The sequence below is a fragment of the Falco peregrinus genome, chromosome Z, assembly GCF_023634155.1.
Source record: "Falco peregrinus isolate bFalPer1 chromosome Z, bFalPer1.pri, whole genome shotgun sequence".
Taxonomy (NCBI): domain Eukaryota; kingdom Metazoa; phylum Chordata; class Aves; order Falconiformes; family Falconidae; genus Falco; species Falco peregrinus.
In genome coordinates, this window is record NC_073739.1 from 72783188 (window position 1) to 72804441 (window position 21254).

General features: G+C 40.6%; 1 protein-coding gene across 2 annotated transcripts in view; it reads left to right on the plus strand.

Annotated features, from left to right (window-relative positions):
• Window positions 1-21254, plus strand: part of ADAMTS12 (ADAM metallopeptidase with thrombospondin type 1 motif 12) — a 162306-nt gene that overhangs the window by 69688 nt on the left and 71364 nt on the right. For both annotated transcript variants that reach the window (XM_055790698.1, XM_055790697.1), the window contains exons 4-5: window positions 16645-16841; window positions 18716-18799. In XM_055790698.1, the coding sequence (XP_055646673.1) occupies window positions 16645-16841; window positions 18716-18799 (281 nt within the window). The remainder of the gene's footprint in view (window positions 1-16644; window positions 16842-18715; window positions 18800-21254) is intronic.

The window sequence follows — 21254 nt, forward strand, 5'->3', positions numbered from 1 at the left end:
GTTTCTTTCAGGCAAACACATCTGCATTTTTCTCTTCCTGGTCACATGCTTTTACATACCTTCATAATTGCAGGGCTACCTGGGGAGAAGAGGAGCCAGGGACTTTCTGCAAATGAAAACTGAGATTGTCATTTAGAAAATAACAGAGGCTGAGTGTGTTGTCAGGGTTCTGTTTGATTCTGTTTCTACAGGAGTGCAAATTTCAAAGCTCAAACCCACTTCTAAGCAAACACTTTCAAACTTCTTGGCATTTTAGTGTGGGAGCCCCCCTGTCTCCTGTCTGTGAAGGATTCTGGCATAGTTTTATGTAGGCAGCGAACCACTGAGTCCAGGTAATTATAGCCCATGTTACTGGTGAATCTCCACCCTATGCATGACAAAAATGAAGGTGAATTAATGGGATCATAACAGCCAACAAGTTATAATGCCCCTGACAACCAGTCTCTGATAGGAAACTGGAATCAAAGGGAAAAGTCACTCTCAAAACTCTGGCTAAAACTGGAAACATCCTTTAGGCCGTGCAGTGGTACTCGTGAGGAGCTGATAATGGCACCGGTGACGCCAAGATGGTGTTATCCTAACAGGACTGCTTATGCAAGGTGCCTGGTGGCAGGAATCCTTAAACTCTGACATGCAAAGACACTGTTGGCTGCCTCCCTTGAGATGTCTCAGTGTCATTTGCGCTGTTCCTTCCCTTGCTCCTACTACCAGTTTCCAGACGCCTTCATTAGCTCTCCCCAGTTGCAGGATGGAGTAGCTGGGTGATGAAATCTTCCTGCTCTGCTGTTCCAGCAGCTGTGCATGGGGGTGCTTCTTCAGGGGCTTAGTCAGGCAAAATTAAGTCTTGGGTGCTGAGTTGGGGCTGGAGAACCTCCACGGTCATCTTTGAAAATGTCGTGAAGCTGGAAAATGTTATTATCAGGACCTGTTTCTAAGAATAGAAAACTTTAAAAGCAGTATGTGTCTGCCGTTTTCAAGACACTGTGTTAGCATAATTCATCTCGGTATCTCCCAGACCAACCAACCCTTCTCAGGCCCCAGGCCCAGGGAGGGAGTCCTCACCTGCAAACGAGTTGCTCTAGCACTGCTGGTGTTTGTGGCATAAGCACAGCAGGGTTGAGGCTGAGGCTTTGAAGGCTGTGTTGCTTAATAACGTCATCTGAAATACAAGACACTTGGCCTCAGCCAAGGACAAGGAGGAAGGCCCCTTGAAGTGCTAGCATGTGTTTTGTTCTTTGAGCATGCTAGTGGGATTGGTGTGTTTTAAATACAGTGGAGAAATGGAATGGAAAAAACAACAGCTGGTCCACAGAAAGGCCAAATAAACTCTGATGTATAAGCCCAGAGATAAGAAGGTTATAGCATATGCAGCATTTCTTAAAGATATCACATCAGAACTTGAAAGAACAGCACTTTGTTTCAAGATTAATTCCAGACTCTCCTTCTCTTTCCTGTAGAAATCTGAATTTACACCAAATTAATTAAAAGGCATAGTTTAACTACCACTTCAAAGACCTATTCTGTGAGTAGCCATTTCTCTTTTACAACACAGGCTTCATACAATTATTTAGTTGGGGTGCTTTACCTTTCTTAAACCGTCTTTTGAACATTCAAACTTGAGATTTTTTCTTTAACCATTTCAAGTTTCTGGAATTAATGGGTGACCTGTTTTCCATGTATAACAAACTGCTGTGCAAGGGGTGTTCACTTACTGATGGATGGTGTGTTCACAAGAGCTTGGCCTCTGCGTCTGTTGCATGCCTCCAGCATGATGATCTTCAGACAGGTCCATGAAGGTTAGGAGATGGGGAAAATGAGGCACCGAATTTCACTGACTTGAGACCTGGCACCCAGTGCTATCCACTCCCTCATATTGCTTTCAAATTTCATCTCAAGTGATGGTGCCGAAAAGATTGAATGGCCTGTAGTATTTCAGGGAAGTATCTGTTTGTTTTGGGGTGTTTCTCAGGGTGGCTGATGCGCAAAGGAAAATGGTCCAGCCATTCTGTCCAGCTTTCACCCTTGCTGCCTCATAAGGCTCAGGCTCATCCTGCTCCTCACAGTCCCTTCATAATGAAGATAAGTCATGGTAGCTTTAACTGATGTCTGGGAAAAGTACTATTCTCTGCATAATTGTAGAAGAAGGAAGGAAAATAAAAAACCCCACAATTGACATTTAAGTCCTGCGAATGTAACATTAAAAGGCAAACATCAGGGCTTGTGCAGTCCATTACAATAGCTAATTAGTCAGTTACAAAATTAATAGCATTACCCATCTATTTGCTCTGTTAGTTCAGATAAGTGCTTTCTGAATAGCACTGTCTATTGACGTCTTCAGACTGGTTTGTCATTCTAGGCTTTTATGTAGTAAAACTCAATGGTAGTGAGCAAAGTGGTTAGAGATGCTTCTGGATTTTCTTGTAGGCTTGGGTTTTGCTATGGAAAATGCTTTGGTACTGCCATATTTGCAAGAGATCTGAAGATTCTGAGATGAGAGCGGGACAGGCAGAGCAGCAGCCTGGAAGGGGTGAAGCAGAGCTGTCAGCTAAGGCATGTTTGCCAGGGGTTGTTGGATTACACTTCATTTTGGAAGCACACGTGAGCTTTATTTGCTTTCTAATCATGCTACATGGTCCAACACAGTATGTTTGATACCCCCTTGCAAGGGAAGGCACAAAGGCAGTTGTTCCTTCCAGATCTGCAGAAATTCCTGAGCTTGCAAGTAGTTAATAGCTCACTGCTTGGCACCCAAAAACAGAGGGCAGAGCTGAGTATTGGAGGTGTAAAAGTGGTTGCTTGAGGGTGCAAAAGCTGCTGTGGGCGCTGGGAGCACTGCTAAGCTGGCTGTGCCAGTTCAGGGCCCTTGGTGTAGACTAATTTTTTTCTTGATTCTTGGGTGCATCTTGGCACCATGACTTGAATTCTGTGGTGTCTCAGCCTGTCTGCTGTGCCACATCCAGTGCGCTGCAACAATTTCTGGTTTGTCCTGTGTAAACTTACCTTTAGGTGAGTTAGTGAGCAGGTACAGTTTGTAGAATGAGAGCGCTGGAGAATTCTTGAGAACGGCAGTAACACATAAAATAACTAGTACAAATACCAAATCGGGGTTTAATCTTTGCTGTGCTAACAGCCAAGGACACTAGTTTTTCAACAGGGTTTTGGAGTATTTGGAAAGCACTGATTACTGTCTTGCTTTCTAGATTTTAAAAACCCTTTCCAGTCTTGTTAGTGCACACTACCTATTAACTGCAAGGAACTGTTTTGGGGTGGGGAAAAAAGGTGGAAAGGAATGTGTTTATATCCATGAGCTAAATAAAATGATGAAAAGCAGTGCTAAAAGAAAGCCTGGCGGTTTATATAAGGAACACAAATGGACCTTCCATTCAGCTACTTTTGTTTGAAAGTTATGAGGCATACTCTAAATACTTTATATTGGGGTTTAGAGTATTTTTCTTCCATCTCCTTGTCCCTCTGTGCATTTTCCTAAAAGATTATATGATAGGTTTTCTTTGGTGTAGCAGCTACGTACAGTAGGTAGTTCTGTGGCTGACATAGAGGAGGCCTTCTGTTAAGTTCTGAAAAAAATGGGGTTCTCTCTACTGTGTTAATAGACCTAAGCTAAAACGTAGAAAAAAAGGAAAGTGTAATCTAGATTATTTTCTTAGTATTCTTTTCTCCTTTTGTATTAGAAATCAGGATTTCAAGGCAGCTAAGAGAAAACTTTTAAACTATTGATTATAAGACCAGGAAGTTCTCGTTTTCCGTGCTCAGTGAAATAATCTCATGCATATTTTAATGGATGCTTCATTAATTTGTATAAGTAATTGCATCCTAAGACATTTTTACTCAGATATGGTGTCAAATTATTTCTTAACCAGTCAATTCTGCAAATACTAAGACAAAGATCTGTCTATACCCTTTTTTTTCCTTTTTCTTAAATTTTACCTGTTTTGTGTTTGGACATGAGATCATCGATTTCTGTCTGGTGCTTTATGATTGGTTTGCCATGCTACAGCTGGACAATGCTCTCAAATCCAGTCTTGAAAAGATATTTTTAGTTGAATTCTTGACTTATTTTCGCATCTGGAACAATTAAGATAGGTAAATCTGTCAGCTTAAATCTGCTCAAGGTTTCTGTGGTGGCAGTACCCAAGAATAAGGGATGACAGCTGGGGCGGTTCCCTGATTTCCATGCACATGGGTATCCAGTAACATCTCTGTTGGCATCTTGAAAAGAGATTATTTGAAACATGGTGTAGGTTAAGCTGTAAATTTTGAAAGCTGAACTAGAAATTATTTCTTAGAAACGTGAACATATTTGAATAACTAAATGATAAAAAAAAGCCTGAAAATGCTAATCCTATGCCAGAATCTGTAGGAAGAGCCTGACACTGTAAACATAGAAAATAGCTGCTAAGTCAGGCAGTTTATATGATGAACATAAACAGACATCATCTTTAGTAATATTGCTTGAAAACAATTGTTTCAAAGATGACAGTGGTATTCTTTACACTATATATTCTGTTTTGCAGTGTTACTTATCTGTAAGGTGAGTGCTGGGCTGGCATTTATTCTCGTACTGTAACATTGTAGATATTCATGGCAACCACTATTCTTACACAATGGGACCATGTTTGTGCTAATAAATGAAATACTCCAGTAGTCTTTGGCATTGCTGCCAAGTAGTGCAGAACACTGTCTGCATACATTAAATTTTCTCAGCTTCTTGAACAGGGTGGCCAGATCCTGACTGCTGAGAGGGATTCCTGGCCCGAGTCCACTCCTTTGCCATGGCCAGGAATTGATTGAGAATGTGCTTAATGGCCCTCACTGAGGCCATGCTGGGAACCATCCACTTTAATAGAGTAGGGAAACAAGCTCCAGTGCCTGGGTGTGTTTAACTCCCTGGAGCAGGCAAAGCCTGATGGGGCAAATTCTTGTATTTTTTTTGTAGAGAAGGAGAGGACCTGAGAGGATGCAGTGCTATTTTGCTCCGTGAAGCTTTAGGTGCGGCAGTACATCACTGGGCTAACACAAAGAGCACGTCACCTGGAGAGGAACCAAGTCTGTGTTGGGTGCCCTGTGCCCTGGCAGAGCATCTTACCTGGCGCAGGGAGGCTGCTGAGCACTGACAGCAAGGGTGGCTTAGAAATGTAAGGATGTCATTCACAGAAAGCCAAAGCTCTCAGTGTTTTATAGCTGAAGGTCAAAAGGAATAAGCCAGGTATGTTACAGTAGTGGAATTTCTTGTCACACCAAAATAGAAGTATATGAGGATTGCTTCTCTGTTTGAAATATGAAAGCAAGTTTTCAGGAGTGATTTCTGCTTGCAGCTGCTGAGGTATGACCAGGGCATTGGTTTTTGTACAAAAAGTTTTCGTTCGTTGGTCAAGCTGGAAAATAAAAAGGATTTGAGTGTAAGAGAAAAATGACACATATGTTAGGGTGTGCTTTGAAATGTGGTTTTGACAAGAAACAAAAGGAAAAATAGAAAGTTATTTCAGGTTTAAAGCAGTTTTGCTTGGGCACAATTAAAGCATTTTGAATTTCTAGGATGAAATGAAACATTTTTAGCTTTCGTGTTCTTCAGCCTATTTTAAGCAAACAGAACTGTATTCAAGCTGCAAATTGTTGTGTAATTAAAAAAAAAAATCTCATTTTGAAAGTATTGAAGTGAAGCATTTGACTTTTACGGCGTTTCTTTGACTGGTAATTTTAAAGTATCAGCATTCATCTGTGAATAGTTTCAGTTGACCTGAATATACATTTTTGGTGACAAAAGTGGCAGGCTGAAAATTTCCTGTACCTCTGGATCATATTCATATGTCAGAACAGCACTTTCTCTCATTTCAGTCACTTGAATGTATAGCCATAGAGATAACCAGTTAAACATGGTAGTAATATCAGAAATGAATGCTGTAATAGTATTCTGGTTGATACTTTCCATGCTAACTCATAGCAATTCAAGAGTGCCATTTGTTACTAAGTGCTGTTACAGAATAGTGTTTCTGAGCCTGTTTTTTAGTTGCAGGATCAGCTGGTTTGGCTGAGAAAAAAAAAAAAGAGTATTTTTTACAGTTTTCATTTACATCCAGCTAAAAATTGGCTAAACTTCGAGTGGTCATTTGTGGCAGTTCTTTTCTTGGCCTGCTCATACGTGTAGAAATCTTAATGGTTTTGAATCATCTTGTAGGTGCTTCATGGATCATTGGTGGTAACATGCTACAGAACATTTTAGACAGTCTGTAACTTAAGGGGGTCAACTTTAGTAGTTAAGGCTAGTTAAATAGCAAATATAAGCTATACTGAATGCCACTGCTAAGTTTCACCTCTTGCCACATTTTTCCCAGTCTGTTACCACACAAATACCATCAGGTTTTGTTCTCTTTTTTGCCAGGGAGTGAATGAAGCAAATACTAAAATTATAAAGAGAGGTGAAAGTTTATGTCTTTTAAGGTGCTATAAAAAATAATATCTTATGTGTAGAAAACAGTGAGATGAGTATCTATAAGGTGTACTGATACCAGTGTACTGGTAATATTGCCCAAGGGGAAAAAACTGCAAAATTACTATTTCTAGTAATAGTATCTGAGATGGAAAGAACTGCCATTATCTTCCAGGAGTCAATGGAGATAATGAAGAGCAAACTTGCTCAGTGTGTTTAACATACAATGTGGTTTGGAAGCTAGAGACAGTCAATTATTATGGAATATTGTTAAGTTTCTGTTTCTTTGCAGAGCCTGTTTAGACTGTGAACCCTCCTCATGACAGAAAGCTTTATACAGAGAACATGAAACTCCTTGGTTGACTACAAGAGATTGCCCAGAGCAGCTACTCAATAGCTGATAGGTTTTATATAGACTCAATATATGCAGATAGATAGTGTTTATTCATGGTAATCATTAGGATGTCTGGAGTCAGGGGATACATGCTATGGACTTGCAGACAGTTTGGAAAGATAAGAGTTGTTTGTGTCCTAAGTATTTTTGACATAACTTAGAAGACCTGTTTTGGTCCATAAATACTTTTAGAGTCTGTTCGGTTCTCGGTTGGCCCATGTATAGATACGTCGGCCCTGTTCCACTGTATGATTTGATATGATTCAAACCACAGTTCACCTAGGATGTGGCAGATTTCAGCCCCAGCTTTTGACCTGGAGTAACATGCTGAATTCCTGTATTTTTGTAACACTTGCGTCACAAATGCAGCTGACAAAACCTGCCACTTGCAAAGCAAAGTTAATGCTTCTCTCAACTGAAAAGTCTGTCCATGATGCAAGTTTTTAATACATTTTTATAGTTCATTTTATAAATCATGATAATATTGATAATAGTCATGGTGCTGATAATAAAATTTAAATCTTTAGAATTAATTCACAAGGTCGAAGGTGTGACAGGCACAATTGTTTGCTAGTGTTGACTGTCAGAGCTATGTGGATCTTCCTGGGGGATGGACGGAACAGCACTTTCCAAGCTGACTTTGACCCAGAACACAAGCAGAGCAGAGGCAGTGGAGCAGAGCGTGCCAGCTTCTGAGAGAGTTGGCCCTAAAAATGGTGTGAGGGGGTCAGGATGCCTGGGCTCGCTCACAGGAGTTACAGCTGAGCTGGAACCTTGCAGAGTATTCAGCAAGGGGAGTTGTTTGGTATTTCAGGAAGAGAAGAGGTGCTCGTAGGGCAAGAAGCAATGGAAGAATGCAGAAGCTGGGACAAGCAGGGGGACAGAGGTGGGTAATGTGAAATAGCTGTAGTTCAGCAGCCATGTTCTTCACAGACAGTGGCAAACCAAACTGCTGCGATTCAGTTCTTGTTAACTTGCAAGTTTCTTTGTGAGGATGAAGCTACGAGCTGGAGCAGGGTTGCAGCCCGCAGGGAGGCTGCATCCTGTTTTTGACCACCCAACAGGCTGGGTAAACACAGGAGCTGTGGCATGTGGTGGCTGCTCTGTGCTGCCTGTGTGTGTTTGCCTCTGACTTCCCATCGCCCCACAAGAGGAGGCAGGAGCAGCTGGCCCCAGCTGGTTCTGTATGGATTGTCTGCAAGCACAGAGAGATGCAAGTGGATGGTTTTGCTGTATTAACTGAAGGGAAACAATGAGCCAGAAAGGAGTTCCTGTGGTGCACAAGTGGGCCTTTGGAGACTTAGAGGGGAGGCTCTTAAACCCACCCGACAACTCTGATTCTGCATGGAGAAGCATAAATGGGCAAAATAGTGCTGGGCGTGCTGGTTTTGTGGTGATGGTGTTAGTTCAGGGAGGATTTTGTGAAGGGTATCTTTATGGAGGAAGTCCTTCCTCAGTTGTTGCAAGGCTGAAAAAACTAATATGGGCATCTTGGGTATATGGAGCAGTAGTCTGTCCTCTCCAGGGAAGGGCAGGGAAATCTTGAGGTGTTTGCAGAGAGCTGAGCAACACTGCAAAGAGAAAGAAAGGCCTCTCGTTTTTCCTCAAGGGGAATCCCAAACCATCCTCTTCTGCTCTGCAGCTGTTTATCCCTGGTCAAACCACAGGAAACCTGTACTCTGGCTGGAGGACGGACCAGTGGGGAAGGAAGCACGTGTGCTGGACCGGAGGAGAGCATTACACTGACATACTTGCCTCCTTTGCTGTACTCCAGCTTGTGGTTCTGTTGGAGAACAGAACAAAATGGTTCTTCATTTTAGGACTTTGATAGGTGGTGTCTGCACCATGCAGAAGTTGGTGTCTGGTAAAAGAGGAGCAGCAGGACATTTCTCAAGCAACAAGTTTGAACAAGTAAATGCACCAGTTTACTTCAAATCCCTGAATCAAATGTGATTATTCTCAGTCAATCTTTCTTGATGAGAGGACTGCTAATGTTCACCGATTGTAGATTCAATTGATACTGTTAATTTACATACGTATGTGTGGGTACCTAAGCTGCCTTGATGGCTTTTGCCCAGGAGGAATGGCTGTCCCCAGTCCCTGTGGTTAGGCACCCAGCTGGGCACACAAGCTTATTAAAGCAGAGGAGGTGGAGGCAACGTTCAGCTGCCTCTTGAGTCCCTGTAGGGGCTGGCTGCAATCTGCACAGCTTGAAAACCATGTTGCTGTCTTGTGCCAGCCATGTGCAAAGAGTAAACCTTCCATCTAAATCACTCACACTGCCAAAATCCTTGGAATTACAACCCTTAGTATTCCTTTCCTGTCCTTTGCCTCTTCCAACATAGTTTTGCTTTTTTTCAAGGCATCTTTCTTTGCATTGATACTCTCTGTCCACCTTTCCAATGTTCTCACCAACTCTTGAAGCTTGGCATTAGGGTATCCTGCAATGAGTGCCTCTTAAGGAAATCGCTTGGGTAACTTTGAAGAACTAATGGACATTCCAGAGACTTCTGCTGCCAATTTCTGGATCCTGCTGTTTCATAACTGTCTTCTGTATGTCCAAGAAGCTCCACAAAACCTGTATCCTTCCAGAGTTTCAACACTTTCTTTCACTGCTGAATTCTGTAGTGTCTGCACAAACTTGCAGCATGCAACCTTATGGAATAAAATCATAGAATCATTTAGGGTCAGAGACTCTTAAGATCATAGAGTCCACTCACTAACCTAAAACTGCCAAGTCCACCACTAAAACATGTCCTTAAGTGCCATATCTATACCTCTTTTAAATACTTCCAGGGATAGTGACTCAACCACTTCCCCAGGGCAGCCTGTTCCAATGCTTGATGGCACTTTTGGAAAGTGATTTTTTCAATATCCAGTCTAAACCTCCCCTGGTGCAACTTGTCACTTGTTACCTGGGAGACGAGACCGACCCCCCTGCCTACACCCTCCTGTCAGGCAGCTGCAGGGAGCCACAAGGTGCCCCCGAGCCTCCTCCTCTCCAGGCTGACCCCCCCCCAGTTCCCCCAGCTGCTCCCCATCAGCCTTGTGCCCCAGCCCTGGCACCGGCTTCATTGCTTCTCTTTGAACACACTCCAGCACCTCCGTGTCTGCCTGGTACTTTATAAGATCCTAGTAGCCTTTTAGCCTTATTCTTATTCCTGACTTAAGCAGGCTGGTGATCACGAGCATATAACCAGTCTTCTTTTTCTTCATTATTATGTGAAAGAAATGTATGGAACATGAATAGCAATTTCTGGAGTGTGATTAAAAATCTTCTGGATATTATCTGGTTAACCTTGCTGGAAAGCAGATCAACCCTGATAATGCACAGACAACTACTTCAAGAGGGCACTTTCAGTTTATTTGCATTAATTTTGTGCAAATAGATTTTCACATAGATCTGCAAAAAAAAGAAAAACTATTAATATAACCCCATATGTTTAAATTCTCATTTGCTTCATAACAGCTCCCTAAAACTGCGTTTTTCTGTCATTCTTAGGTCAACAGTTCTTAAATTATTTGGTAAGAGACATTAAAATATAGACATAATTTACTGGGAATTTTTAATCTGCAAATTTGTTTTAGAGTGCTATGTATTCTGTTTTAGAAGAACCTTGTTTTTCTTGAAATGAAAACAGAATTGTGCTGCAAGTTAAATTGATTTCAGATGCTCTTTTACCAAGTGCTAGATTAATTCACAGAAGAGTCATCTTATTCTTCTAATCCATCACATTAATATTTTCACTAAAATAAGAGGAACCAGCCACTGAAGTTACCAAGTGAATGAGCATGGAAAGTTCAAACAACATTGAGTAACGTATGCTTAGAGAAGCATCTTATGCAGATACAATTTTTTATTGTCCTTTGTTGACTTGAGTTTAATCCCTGGGAAGAAAAAAAAAAGAACACTCAGGCAGAAGGAAAATCATGGTTGCAAAATGTAGGCAGCTCCAGGCATAGCCATTTCCCACAGTTGTTCTGTATGTACCTTCTGATGCCAGTGGTCCAGAACATTTATCATTCCATCCTTCCAGTGTAAGTGGTAATGAGCAGCAGACACACTCAGCAGCAGTATCTCATTAAGGGCATCAGTCAGCACAGGTCCAGTTTTAGCTTCATTCAGCATTAGAGTGGTGTGACTCTGCTGTTTGATACTTCATGTTTTTGACAGCAGGAATGTTAAAGTTAAACAAAGCTTGCAAAGTTGTAAGCTTTCTTTGTCTGTGCTTGTTTTCATTGGGACTTGGGGGTTGTCAGTGTGGGGAAGTATGTGATTAAATAGCTGTAATAGTTTGTGAATGCTTGCTTCACACTCAGAAAGCATTTGTGTGATTTAGCTTAGACTGTTCCAGAAACGGTTATAAAAAAAGCTGGTTTGGTTGCCTGTTCTAGTTTACATTCACATCCTTTCTTCCTTATTTTACAACAGTTTTTCCATATAACATGTGAGCTCTTACTCTCTCATTGTCAGCCTCCAGGCTTAGTTTTCTTATGAATATTTATAACCATGATAATCTGTATAAGCAGATTGTGTCTAAAATTTCTAATGTGCTTTGTTTCACTGAGCTTTTCCGGATAGCTGCCTTATCTATTTCAGCAGAGATAGTTACAATAGGGGAAGGGGTTCACTTATTATATTTGAGTTTTGGAAATAATTAGTAAGTTCTTGCAGTAAGTCATCTATTAGAGCTGCGCTCCTCCTTCATAAGTGAAAGAGGAGAAGGTCCCACCTTCTTTATCCAGGAGTGTGGTGGCTAGAGCACTGTCCTGGGAAATCCCAAGTTCTTCATTAGATCTAGCTCAAAGCTGATCAGATAATAATCACTTTTCAGAAAACTGTGTTTTCTTCTGCCTTACTGTTCTTTTAATTCTTAATGGCTGAGTCACTCCTCAGCCTTTCCTGTATTTAGTCTATGGTTGGACTTCTGTATACTATTTAGTGCTAGGTTAATGTTATTAATGATGATTTCATGTTTATTCATCTTCCCTTGTACAATGACTCTGCTTCAAAAGAGTGTATTGACCTCTTGAAGAACTCGCTGCAAAACTTAGTCCTTTCGTTAACACTTAAACTAAAGGTACATCTTATAAGAAAGACAAGGTGAAGGTTATAAGGAAAATCATGATGTACCAAGTTCTGAACAGTGTGGGATTTATTAGTGTAGCATCCCTAGCATCACTCATACATTATGTCTGGAGATGTAGCATTTTCACTGTAAATAATGAGTAGTAAAAATGAAAGAGAACTTGCAAAGAGAGAGGAGGTGAGGACAGAAAGTACTATATTTTGTGTGACAATCTTCAGTTGTAGGCTGTATTCTCATCTTCTGGGAATTTCCAGACATTTTCACATTGCTTCTTCAAAGGTCTGTGTATCTCCAACGATGTTGAAAGGTGGCTGTGTGCAGTTAGCACCCTGAGGTATGCACTGTAAGCTGTACTCTTCCTTGAGCAACACCTGCAGGAAACCGAGGTGGAAAAAAAGCCTTTGATATGGAAATCTCACATAATGCCTTTAAGTAAGGTGAGTCATACCTGTTCTTTAAGGGAGTCTGAGGGGAAAGAAAGCAGAAATCAACAAAAAAAACCTAGTCAAGCAGCAATTTGAGTGGATGAGTTATTTCAAGTGAAGAAGATCTTAAATGTTTTTATAGACTATTTGTACTATTTCTTAAAGACTGGAAAGTCCTTTCTTAATAGGGATTGGCAAATTACAATATAGTCCTGCTGTCACCTAATAAAAAATTGAATTCATTTGCTAAAAGAGAGAATATGACTTTTTTTTTTCCTACAGAGAAGCTATGCAACTTTAACCTGTACAGGAGGAATCATACAATACTGGTTTTTATATATAGTTGAGACTTACAATTAAGTTTAAATCTTTCCTTGTAGCTAAGAGTTAAGGATCCTGTATGTTGTTGAATTAGTCAAGTAGGTTTTGCATGGATAGTTTCAGGGGACCTTTTTGGGTTTTTTTGGTCACTGAAAGCAATTCAGATTTTGATTTTAAAAACCAACCCTTTTGCTGAAATTTATCAGCCATTTCTAACTAGAAGTTGACAAAATGTTGTCATCTACACCATTTCTCCTGCTTATGCAGTGACATGGCTGGGTATCACATGTGACTTATGGAACATTGTATGTAGTACGTGACTCCTTTGGCTGAACCTGGTTTTCTAGTAAAAGTCTGACATCTGCAAAATTTGCTCCCACAACACACACAAATTTCTGAGTATTGCTGCTTGAATTTCATCCAGTCTGTTAGCTGAATCTCTTATCAACATTCTTTCTATTTTTTCTTAGACTATCCTGGGTACACTTTCAGCACTACCTTCATTTCTGTTCCTAAGGACTGCAGCACTACACCTACCTGGGTTATATCTCTTCCTCAAAAATGTATGGAAACCCTCAGGGTTCAAGTACGTCCTTTTTCTCTTCTGCTACTTGTGGAGTGTGCTGTGCTCAGCAGTTATGACGGAAGAATATGGGGAGCCAGGCTGTTCTCAGACACCACTAGGCTGCAGACCATACACATCGCTTCTTGGGTATTCCTGTACTGGTTGGGATTCTAGTCAAGATTTCCATTCCTGGACAACAGGGTGCCTGGAATTTCTCAGCAAATCTGAAATCACTTGCAACATTTTGCTAAGTCAAGTTAAAGCAAGGTGAGATTATTTTACTTCAGGATGAAAATCTTAACAGAGACAATCATTATTTGGAGAGACAAAAAAGCAGAAGTAGAACCATATTTTATAGCTGCCTGTATGTTAGTGTAGCTCCAAGCAGTTCTTCACCTCTGCTTCATCTAACTAAAAATACTTGACACCACAGGGATACCAGTCCTTAGATGACACCCTTCGAGGTTAGATTGTTGCACTGGAGGGGACTGGTCACTGAGGAGAGAGTTTTGTCTGCAGAATCCTCTTGCAACCTGGCATTGATTTTAACAACCTGAATCTCTTCTGAGAATTTCCTGTGGTACTTAGCCTCATGCTTAACCAGGACTCCAAACTTTTCTCTGAGGGTTGCTCACTGTTGCAGTCTGTATGGCTTTAAACATTTTCACCTCCAGTCCTATCACCTGTCCAGACAATAAACAAAACTCTTTGCTAGATGTGAACACAAAGCCTGACAGCTGGTGTGATGTTTTATTTGGCCATAAAGAAATCACTTAACCTACAGTCTGAACCAGCGGGTTTTTTGTTCAGATAACTGGGGAAGGTTTTTCTCAGCACAAAACCCTTAAAAATGTAGATACTCAGAACTGCACTTCATAGAAAAAAGAATGCTGAAAACCGTGCAAATGCACACTCTTATAGAGGTGACTATTGCAGTAACTGAACAAAGATTGAGGGAGGCAGCAGGAGTGATGCTGTAGCTTGGGTTAGCCGAGCTAGGGTAGAGGTAAAGGTTATAGCAGTGATAGTCCAACCCCCCCAACTCCCAAACAAACAAAACCAAATACATCACCCACTTTCTTTTCTTTGTTTCTACTCACAAATTGTATTCTTCTGTGTAGACAAGAGGCTATTTTTCCACGCAGCTTATTCTTCAAGATTAAGATACAAAAATGTATGCCTTTCTTTGAGTCCTTTGGCTTGCTGGGAAGGCAACTTTCTTTACTGATTACTTTTTTTTTTTTTTGTACTAGTTGACATATCTACAGGATGGAGTCTCTTTGTGTGGGTGCACAGGATGACACTGGCAAGTGATTTGTGTTGGTAATCACAAAGGAAGCTGTTATTCTTGGGGCCTTTGTTGTGATAGTATATGGATAGTAAAAATTAAGAGGTTATATGTTTATTGGAATTTATTTACATTTTTTTCAATCTTCTCTTACATTCAGCTATTTTTTTATGCTGTTTGCTTTGTGAGGGTCAAAAATCTTGTGATTTTGTCCTTCAAAAGTAGTACTTTCAGCATCCTTTAAAATGCAAATGCTAGTTCATGCAGAAAGAAATCTACTTACAACTATTTTTATTTATTTGTTTGTTTATTATGTTCTAAATCTACAGTATAGAATACATGACATTCTGCATAGGATATTAATTCAGCTGTGTACAGTATTCTTTAAAAGGTGGTCCAGGGAGGTACAGGTTTCCATCTAGCAGAACGAACCTGACTGGGTTAGGTTTGTAGGTTTGTGTGCTTCTTGGTGGTGGGTGCCTGATCCTGGCTGCAATCCTCAGCTGGTACTGCAGTGGTGTGCTAACTGGTCACAGTGTATGTCAACTAATGGAGCTACTGTGTACTGCACACTTGTGCACTGTGGGTCAGTTCTAGATGTGTGATGTGGCTTCTGTAATTTTGATTATTCATGTGGCATATTTCAATTTTACATGTAATGTGTTACCTGTACCAGCATTTCTTTCTCTAGGCATCTTTTAGACTGACCTCAGAGAAACCATTTCTGAAAATCTGTGCATCTTCTTTTGCACATAAACAATAAACCAAAATATCAATCACCTTTACAGTGAGAGGTGTATTATATACATCATTAATAGTCCAATGGTGCCACATTTTGTAGACATGCAAGATGCTGTGGTACATTCTGGTTGCACTTGGGTTTTCTAAAGCACATTTGTGACAAAGTTGTAACATATCTGCTGGTAATGAACATGAGATTTGGGACCTAGCTACCAGGTCACCCATTCTTCAAGGGAACAGTTGTCTGGGTAACTAACTGTCCCTCAACTCTTCGTAGTGCTGGGAGGTGGAGGTAGTGCTGGGTAACTGCCTCCTGCCACACAGTAGTGGGGGAAATGCTGGATGGGCTGTAAGTGCTTTGAGGCAGGAGCTGTCCTGGCCTGCAGATGTGCCCCATCTGGAATAAGGACATCATTTTCTGTCAGTGGGATGCCAAAGGACTACTGCAGTTATCTGTAATAGCAACAAATGCTCCTGATCTTTCCTAGGATTCAGGGAATCCCAGCACTGTAGAAGTGTTTCTCTGGCTCCTGGGTTAGAAAAATGCCACCAGTTGCTGTGAAACCGGCATCTCTCACTTCTTTTTGGCGCCTAGGGGGTATTTCCATCTCCGGTGTTGCCCTGGCAATGCAGTCAGACAGTGTTCAAAGCTAGAGTGAGTGGAGAGTAATTGGCCCCACTGAGCGCTGTGCAAGTTGCTGGAGAGCAAAGTCTTCTTCCCGAAAAGCTTTAGATACACAGATCCCAAAATTATAGTGGAAGCACCAAGTGCCTTGGCTGTCAGTCGGGCCAGATGACAGCAGCTGAGGAGCCCATGGCCGCCTGCCTGGCTTGTATTTATGTGACACCTACTGGTGAAGTGTCCCCATTCCGCGGGGATATTTTCCACGCAGAGAACAAACCATTCCTGGATATGCCCCGGCACTGAGTTAATGTGCCATCCTGCTGAGAGTAGGAGCTGCCTGTGAAGAAATCATACCCCTTATCTTAAACTTACAAACTGGTGTTGTTAGGGAGTTTAGAGCAAAACCACAGAGAGAAATTCTTCGAAAATGGCATCCCCAATTCAGCTTTTGTAGCTTGGCTCTGTCTCACACCTTAATCCCTGGTTTTTGAGCAGTGGTAGCTTTTGGATGCATGTTTAATCCATCTGGAGGGGTATTCAGAACTTCACTGGACAGGGCCCTTAGAAGGCTGGTATCACTTTGGAGTTGGACCCGCTGTGGGTCATGTAGGTGGCAGCCAGAAGTCCCTTCCAACCTGTATCATCCTCTCATTCTGTGATGCTACCATTCTGTCTGCAAGTGTTACAGCCATAGGCTTCAAATCAAGCTTGAAAATATTTTCAGGTCAGCATGGCTTCTTACTCTTCCAGATACCCTCAGCTTTTTCAAACAGCAGCAGCAGCGGAGGGAGAGATGGGAACAAAGTCATATGGCTGTCAGAAAGGTTTCTCGGCGCTCTGTCAGCAAGGAGCGATGGGTGGAGACGCTTGTGGTTGCAGACAGTAAGATGGTTGAATATCATGGAAGTGACCATGTGGAATCATATATCCTCACTATAATGAATATGGTATGTACAATATTTCCTTTTTTTAGACAGATGAATGAGGCAGGTTTTAACTTGATCGTATTACTGATCTCCTTGAAAAAAAGTCTGCACATTGTTCACTGAAAGAAATGTATCATTTATAATATTCATTTAAACTCCGTGTTTTAAAGCATTTTTTACCTTATGTTTTGCATAGGCTTAATTTTTCTCTGAATTTTAAGTGAGAGAAGTTTCATAGCTATAAATGCTAGCACTGATTTTCTTTCCACTGAAATTCTCTGTCTGACCTGGAACCTGTTGCTCATTGGTGATTTCAGATCGGTAGCTACAGCAACAGCGAGAAATTCTACAGTTTTAAACATATGGATTCTTTCTCATATCCGTGGATGAGAAAGGCACACAGGAGCCCACTGGTAATTGTAGTAACGTAGCAAGAGCTAAAAAGTCAGTGTTACTGTTTTGGTCAGAAATCCAAACAGCACCATATGAAGAAAGTTAACTCTATCGCAGTTAAAACCAGTACAACTCATTTTTCCATATAAGTGTCTTGCCTATAGTACAAAGTCCACATTGAAAAAATAACAGTTTAACTTTCAATGTTTTCCAGTGTGGCAGGTTTCAAAATACAAGTTGATCTGGGAAAAGCAATAGCGTTTCATGAGACTGCCCACAGATATGTATTGTTGTTATGAGTATCATAGTAGATATTGACCTTGGAGAGTCTACTGAGGATGTCTTCTATGTTATCATGGTACGTGTGTAATATGTATGAAATTAATCACAGTGTAACTCTAGCCATGGTAACCAATGTGTCCCTTATGTTTATACAGTATGTTACCAACTGAGCAGTCTGACTAGCTACTGAAGCAGTGAGCCTGATTAAACAGACACAAAACTGATTTGGGCATATGAGTTTTTGTCCACATAGGGAAAATATGTGGAATAAACCCCTGTCGTGATCAGATTCAGGAACAAAGAAGCCTTAACATTTTCTCTGTGGTCTGTACCCGAGATATTAGGATTGCTCACAATGATTCAATTTTAAGCCTAGTGCCTTGAAAAAGACACATATCTAAATCAGACCTTTGTAAACACGATTTCCACTTTGTTTTAGCAATTTCTCCTTTAACAGTCTTCTCTAAAATGGTTTTAACCCAAACAAAACCCATTTTGTACATTCACATTTCTTGTGATATATGGCATAGCTCACATATAGATAGGTTATGATTGTCTTCAGTTCTGATTCCCTTTCCTCCTACCTAATTCCGTGTCGTGATGAAGTTTATGACATTTAGGTCAGATTTTTGCTGAGTTCAGTTCTTGCTCCTTTTTCATGTGGATTCCTTTTTAATAGATTATCTTTGCTTTTGTTCTTACCATCCTCTTATGTGCTGTGAAAATGCAAGAATATCCATCATTTAACTGATTTCTCTTTGCCTAGAATTGACTAATTTTTGCTTTGTTGTGGCAGAAGCTAATTCCTATCAAATCAAAATGGAATGGTTTTATATGCTGGGTTTTTTGCAGACTGAGTGGACCTCACTATCAGTGTTACATGACTCTAGATGTTGTGTTCTTTTTTGCTAGTGTTTTTTAAGAATGCTGAAGTTCTTCAAAGGGAAATGGACATAAAATAACCTACCATGTGCTTTTGTTCTTTAGCTTAGTAACTTTTGCCATATCCTATGTCATCACTCATTTGGCAGAGCTGCCCTTTGCAGTAGTTCTAACATTTGTTGCATTTCAGTAAACTTTCAATGAAGTACATTGAGAATTTGAAAAACAAAACAACAGCCTCACCCCAAGATGAAGAGCATGCTTGAAGTAAACGTATTTTCTCTCTAAAGTCCTGTTCTGTTATAGAGCTAATCTCATACCTCCTGGCTCTGGCACAGGTCACAGGGTTGTTCCACGATCCAAGCATTGGCAATGCCATTCACATTGTCCTGGTCCGGCTCATCCTTTTTGAGGAGGAGGAGGTAAGGTTTCTATTTCCCTCAAAATGTCACTGATAAAACTTGGGAGTTCAATGCATTGAGCTATAATTATAAAGAGGAACGTTTATTTGCTTACAATAATGTGTTCATATTACTTTTCTATTAATCTTTGGCATGTCTCTTTTTGGAATAAATGCTGCCCTGGATAGCAAAGTATTTAGGTGATGACTTCAGATATTTCTGCATAAAATCACCTGTGAAAATGTAATTAAAACTGTCAGATTAGGAATGGGGAAATGGAATCTCCCCAGTGTCAAAAGAACATGGGATGCCAAGGAAGACTGAGGAAGAGAAGTTACCCATCATCACGCAGAATCTAGTTACATAGCGTTACCTGAAATATATTACAAAGTGTAATTCTGGAGTATTTGCTAGTCTCTGAAAAAGTAAATCTGTTACTGCAGCTCAAGCATACGTTTCGTGTCATGTTAAGAAGGGGGGTTTCCTTGAACCTTTTGTATTTGATCAGCCTGGGAGTATCCCAAGAAAGATGAGACCCTTGTGTCTGACCAGCCTGTCTGCTACCTGCGGTTTGACAGCCCACCGTATCGGAGGGTCATTCGACTAAGCTATTCAGGGACCCCTGCTGACAGCACCAGAGTCACATCCCTTACAACAATGGCTCAAATCTCCAGAGACTTAAACAAAATGAACTTCTGCTGAAGATTTTTATTACACAAAATGCAAGTTTGAGACAGAATAAGGTTCAAAGGTTGCCACCGATAATACACTGACTGCAAAACAAGCTTAAAACATTACATTTAATAACAGCTAGCGTGAGTTTGTCATAGAATAAAGTTCTTACCCAATGGGTAAGAAGACAGGTGCAGCCCAGCAGCTGACCCCAGAAGTTACGGTGGAGTCTTCCCTAACTTCTCCCCTCACTTGTCCACTTTTTATACTTCATAGTATGTTGCATATTTGTTTATCATACACAGGATAGGTTACAAGTTTCTTGCTTCTAATCTAAATTAGTACTTCTCCTCAGATAGCACTGCTCAAGTTTTTCACCAACTATGCATGCTCCCCAAGTGGGGTTTTACCCTGTTTTGGGGGGGCTATTTCAGTCGGAGGTCACGATCTCCTGCTACCACAAATACCGTTGTCCTACTTTGGACTAATTTTCTTTTGATGTATGGGGATTGCAACACCTTATCAGCTTGTCTTCTCTGGTGGCCAGAACTTCCTTGCTTGAATGTCCCTTTTTTAGATAATAGTGTTCTTTTCACCATCTGTTCTTTGTCACTCATCCTTCCCAAGGCTGACTGCCTTGATGAGAACTCCCTTCATCTGCAACAACTTTAGAGAGTGGGTCAGCTTGACCTAACTTTATGCACCAGTTCTCCTAATTTTGTAGTGATTTTTAAAAATCTGTGCATAACATAGCTAGCTCTGACTGCAGGAGCATATTAAGTGGGTTATCTCAGTGGCTTATGATTTCTAAGTACAAGCTGGGTGGTCTCAATGCCGTTGAAGGCAGTGAACCAAGCCATGGGGCCAGGGTGTGTCTTCTGAAATAACTACTAGAATAGAGTCCATGCTCTAGGATAGAGTGTAAGAATATGCAGGCCAAAACCTGTGTTTCACATCTTGATCAGGACAGTTAGGACCTGAAGTCCATGGTGACCTCCAATTACATTTACTTGCTAAATTTCTGTGGCTATTTTGGTAATAAAACATGGATTACTGTTCAGTTGAGCATGGCAATGCTGGAAGCAGCAGTATTTGGTATCTTCCAAAAATTGGTTTTGATTTACCCAGAAATTACTACCTGGTAACAGATGCTTTGTAAAAAGTTTACATAAGTAGAGTAAACTGAGACAAGATACCCTGAGTGTCCAAGACCAGAAAGGAGAAACTATGTTTTTGAATGAGTTGATTTTGCATACTTTGTATTTCAGAAAAAATTCAGTAAGTTGCATGTATACTATATAATAATAAGATGAGGAAGAAACATCTATGACTACTTTTTTCTCTTTGGAATTGAAAAATAATATGGAAGAAATACACCTTCAGAAGCATAATTGTGCCCTGAATGTAACGTTGTTCATATAACAACAGGTGATAAATTTGAGCTAAATTTGAGCTAAATTTGAGATAAAATTGAGCTTCGAGTCCCACACTAAGTAGTCTTTACCTTCTCTTTAGAGGAAGACTTGGTTTCAGGAGGGTACAGATCGGTTTGCTTGAAAATTTCGATTCAGTGATGCTCACTTACCAAAAATATGTACATTTCTGCATTTAATTTTTCCTTTTGCTGCACCAATTACAAAAAATCAATGTTTTAACTTAATATTCAATATGTTCAATAAATAGATGTCATTGCTCCTAATGATGGCTCTAGCTTTAGGTAAAAGCGTAATCAATTGCATTTCAAGGATTACCCAGCTTCACATCAGACACCCCTGATGTATTATTGCAGTGCAGTGTCATCTTC